General features: G+C 39.8%; 1 protein-coding gene across 1 annotated transcript; it reads left to right on the forward strand.

Moving 5' to 3' along the window:
- Positions 1 to 1,747: 1,747 nt before the first annotated feature.
- Positions 1,748 to 4,229, forward strand: LOC142521921 (uncharacterized). Its single transcript, XM_075625094.1, has 5 exons — positions 1,748 to 2,047; positions 2,126 to 3,024; positions 3,342 to 3,642; positions 3,832 to 3,945; positions 4,119 to 4,229. The coding sequence occupies exons 1-5, from the start codon at positions 1,748 to 1,750 to the stop codon at positions 4,227 to 4,229; spliced, it is 1,725 nt and encodes a 574-aa protein (XP_075481209.1).
- The last annotated feature ends 623 nt before the right edge of the window (positions 4,230 to 4,852 follow it).

A 4,852-nucleotide genomic window follows, 5' to 3' on the forward strand; every position in this document is an offset into this window, starting at 1 on the left:
GTGCAATTTGTGCACTTAAATTATCCTTATAATTCGTATAGATTATTAGTTTTCTTGGGCGGAATTATGCGTTTTTTGTTATTTTTGGTGTGCTTGCAGGAATCTAGGTAAGGCTACTACATGGGTGTCAAAAGGAATGAAAATGGCCTTAGAAGAAAATTGTGAGCGTAGAAGCAGAAAGACCCGTGCATATGCATGACTCAGGGGCGCGCATATGCGCACAAGAAACATGCGACACACAAAGCAAACCAGAGAGCCTCGCGCATATGCACCAGTCACGGGCGCGCATATGCGCGCGAGAAGGAATTTCAAATGCACAAACCAAAGGACTCGGTGCATATGCACGGAGCTCGTGCGCGCATAAGCGCGCGAGAAGATTTCCCAACACAAAGCGAGTATTGGGTTTGCATATGCGCGCGACGCGAATGCCAGATTCCTTAGGTTTCATCGTGGGCTTTATAAGGGAAAAAGAATTAATTCTGAGGCCGACAGCCATAGCAGAAAAATGAGAGAAAAAGTTAGAGCCAACGGAGGACGGAACGCGAAGAACGGAGATAGAAGACGCTGAGTCCGGATATGGAGACGCACTTTCATCTCTCTTCAACATGTTTCTAATTCGGTTCTTTACTTTTACGTTTTTAATGATTACAAACAGGTTTTGTATTGATTTAGATTCGAGTATGAACTAATTCTATTTTCTAGAGATTAACGTAGTCGTGGTCGAACCTATATTATTGACGTTTTGAATTTTCATTGAATTAATTCATTGTGTTTATTTGTGATTTCTTGTCTTTAATGCTTTTGGATTACCGGCCATAATTTGATTGATCAAATAATTAAGATCTAACACTCGAGAGAAGGGATTGAAATTAGGACAGAGGAAATCACATCGTCAGATGTTTATAACGTGCGAAAGACGTATAACTCCGGTGAATCCATAAAAAGAACCTTGTTTACACATATTATATGTTACGTGATTTTGAATAGATATATTAAAATCAGTAATAGATAATACAGTTCTATTTATCACTTGAAAAAGAGAATAGAAAAATTGCGAGTTCTTGATTAGTAGACATGATGCAAATTTAATAATATGTTGGTCAATTTTAATTTTGCATAGGGGAGACCAGACGAAATCATATCTCTAGATTGATCTACTCACTGAATTTCAACTGCATGCTAAGAATTATAGGATTCGTTATTTGCTTTGAATTGATAATAAACTATCTCTTTGATTTTTCTAAATAAATTTGAACTATGTCAATTATGGTACTTAATATACAATTTTAAATAATTACTCCTTCGTGGGATCGATATCTGTACTCGTACCAGTATTAAAACTTGAAACCGTACACTTGCGGTAGTGAAAACACGCAACAAGTTTTTGGCGCCGTTGCCGGGGAGTTTATTATTTAATTGCATATTTATATAATTACTAAGTAGTCTTGATTTAAATTTAGACTTTTTGTTAATTTATAATCTTCTCTGTTTTGCAGTGCATGCGAAGATACCAAAATCCTGACTTGCTGATTTTTGATCTGGAAATCGAAAGAACTGCCAGGAAATTAAGGAAAGCAAGAAAAGAAGAAATTAAAGCAATGGCTGAAAACATATATAATCATATGAGCCCATACGAGAGGTGCCAATCAGAGAACATTACCGCCCAATCATCAAGGCTCACTATTCTTGAATAGCTCGCGGAACCATTGCTTCTAATAACTTCGAGCTAAAGCCCGCACTCATCAACATGGTTCAACAGAACCAATTTGGAGGAGCAGCCACTGCAGATCCCCATCTTCACCTAAGAACTTTTCTGGAGATCACGGACACGGCAAAAATTAACGGTATTTCTGATGAAATTATACGATTGCATCTGTTTTCGTTTTCTCTCAGGGATCAAGCAAGGAGTTGGCTTCAATCTCTACCTCTGGGGAGTGTTACTACATGGGCAGATTATGTTACGAAGTTTCTGTCAAAGTATTTTCCTCCTGCCAAGTCTGCTCAGCTGAAAATAGAAATCACCAATTTCGGGCAAAGGGAATTCGAGGTGTTATATGAGGCTTGAGAGCGATACAAAGAATTACTCAGGAAGTGTCTGAATCATGGATATGCATATTGGGTGTAGATTGAGTTATTTTACAATGGTTTGGATAGGCCAACTAGAGGGAATGTGGATGCAGCCGCCGTAGGTACTATTTTCTCCAAAACACCTGATGAGGCTTATGAATTGCTTGACCAGATGATCATTAACAGTTACCAGTGGCCTAGTGAGAGATCTGGACCAAAGAAACCTGCTGGAGTGTATGCCATAGACCCGATCACATCACTTACTGCACAGGTCTCGGCGTTGACCACACAGATAGCGGCGATGAACAAGACAGGCCAATCTACGTCTGATGTAGCACTGGTGACTGCCGAAGAAGAGCCTGTTGTGGAGGAGGCTCAGTACATCAACAACAATCATGGCTATGGAGGATATCGAGGTAACCCTCCCCCTAATACTTATCATCCAGGTTTAAGGAATCACGAGAATTTCTCTTATGTGAACAACAAGAACGTGTTGAATCCTCCACCAGGGTTCAATACACAGAAGGGTGAAGGAAAGCCGTCTTTTGAAGATCTAGTTGAGACTTTTGTGGTGGAGTCTTGGAAAAGAATGGCTAGAACTGAGTCTCGTCTTGATAGCATGGAGACACACATGGGGAATATGGGTGCCACGATGAAGTCCTTGGAAACACAGATTGGGCAATTAGCCAATGCTTGGAAGGATCAAAATATAGGACAGTTCCCAAGCAATACGGAGGTGAATCTTAGAGAGCAATGCAAAGCTGTCACACTGAGTAGTGGCAAGGAAATTGGAATCCTAGAGCCTGCCGAAGAGAATGTAGAAATTCTTGTTGAGGAAGATGATGGAAAAAGTGTAAGTGTTGGTAAAGAGAAAGTAGAGGAACAAAAAAAGGTGCGTGAACAGCAGCCTTTACCAAAGGTGAAATTTCCATATCCACAGAGGTTCAAGAAGAAAGGGTTAGATGATCAGTTTGCGAAGTTCCTGATAACTTCAAGAAAATACACATTACAATCCCATTTGCCGATGCATTGGAGCAAATGCCCAATTACGCTAAGTTCATCAAGGATGTGATGTCCAAGAAGAGGAAATTTCAAGAATTTGAGACCGTGAAGCTAACCGAAGAGTGCAGTGCCATACTCCAAAGGAAGCTACCACAAAAACTCAAAGATCCACGGAGTTTTACTATTCCTTGTGTTATTGGTGGTTCTAGGGTAAATAGGGCTTTATGTGATTTAGGTGCTAGTATTAATTTAATGTCTTTTTCTATTTACAGGACCTTGGAGCTTGGCGATGTGAAGCGTAGCACTATTACTTTACAGTTGGCAGATAGATCACTTACATATCCACGAGGGATAGTAGAGGATGTGCTGGTAAAAGTAGACAAATTCATATTTTCTGCTGATTTTGTCATTTTAGATATGGAGAAAGACCAGGAGACGCCACTTATCTTTGGAAGGCCATTCTTGGCCATCAGAAAAGCCTTGATTGATGTGCACAAGGGCGAGCTCACACTAAGAGTAGGTGGAGATGAAGTTGTGTTCAACGTCTACAACACTGTCAGAGGACCAAATGAGGTATGTACTTGTAATAATATTGATATCATTGATTCATGTGTATCTCAAGTGGGTGCAGGTAGGTTGACGAAAGACTCCTTAGAGAGATGCTTATTGGAATCAGCATCTACAGTGGATGAAGAGGACTGAGACGTGAGAGAGGAATTGCTTGCTCTCAGTATGCTGCCTAAAGAAAAATTTTATGCCCAGCACGAAGAGTTACTTGAGGATGCGAGCAAAGAGGTACCAAAAGCATCCCCTAAATTAAAGGAATTTCCGAGTCACTTGTGTTATGCATTCTTAGACAAGATTTCATCTTATCTGGTAATTATTCTTCTGCTCTTACTATTGATGAGAAAGATAGGTTGTTGAGAGTGTTGCGAGAGTTTAAATCTACTTTGGGATGGACAATTTCTGATATAAAGGGGATTAGTCCTACTGTTTGTATGCACAAAATCTTGATGTATGAATCTTATTCCCCATACGTTGATCATCAGTGGAGGCTTAATCCGGCTATGAATGAAGTGGTGAGAGCTGAGGTATTAAAATTGTTAAATGCTGGTGTTATTTACGCTATATCTGACAGTTCTTGGGTTCAGTGCAAGTAGTGCATTGATTTCAACTCGTCCAGTGACTAGTTTGCGAGTGTGTATAGATTACAAAAATTGAATGATTCCACAAGGAAATATCTCTTCCCCCTCTCATTTATTGACCAGATACTTGATAGAGTAGGTGGTTATCATTATTATTGCTTTCTACATGGTTATTCAGGTTACAATCAAATTGTCATAGCACCAAAGGATCAAGAGAAGACTACCTTCACTTGTCCCTACGGTACATTTGCTTTCAGGAGAATGCCATTTGGACTTTGCAATGCACCTGCTAGGTTTCAGAGGTATATGATGGCCATATTTTCTGACATGATGGAAGAGATCATGGAAGTTTTCATGGATGATATATCTGTCTTCGGTTCATCGTTTGATCATTTTTTGAAGAATCTGACATTTGTTTTGCAGAGATGTCAAGTGAAAAATCTAGTTTTGAATTGGGAGAAATGTCACTTCATGGTTCAAGAAGGTATTGTGCTTGGGCACAAGTTTTCGGCTAGAGGAATGGAAGTGGACATAGCCAAAGTCGTGGCAATTGAAAATCTCCCACCGCCGAAAAATGTGAAAGCGATCAGAAGTTTCTTGGGACATGCCGGGTTTTATCATCGCTATATTAAATATTT

The sequence above is a fragment of the Primulina tabacum genome, chromosome 13, assembly GCF_025594145.1.
Source record: "Primulina tabacum isolate GXHZ01 chromosome 13, ASM2559414v2, whole genome shotgun sequence".
Classification (NCBI taxonomy): Eukaryota; Viridiplantae; Streptophyta; class Magnoliopsida; order Lamiales; family Gesneriaceae; genus Primulina; species Primulina tabacum.

What these genes read in the sequence shown, in the direction of transcription:
- LOC142521921 (XM_075625094.1), top strand. Translation starts at nt 1,748, where the DNA reads ATGGTTCAACAGAACCAATTTGGAGGAGCAGCCACTGCAGATCCCCAT. An exon ending in TCGGGCAAAGGGAATTCGAG is followed by an intron (nt 2,048 to 2,125) that starts GTGTTATATGAG and finishes TATTGGGTGTAG; the next exon opens with ATTGAGTTATTTTACAATGG. An exon ending in CTGTCAGAGGACCAAATGAG is followed by an intron (nt 3,643 to 3,831) that starts GTATGTACTTGT and finishes TTTTATGCCCAG; the next exon opens with CACGAAGAGTTACTTGAGGA.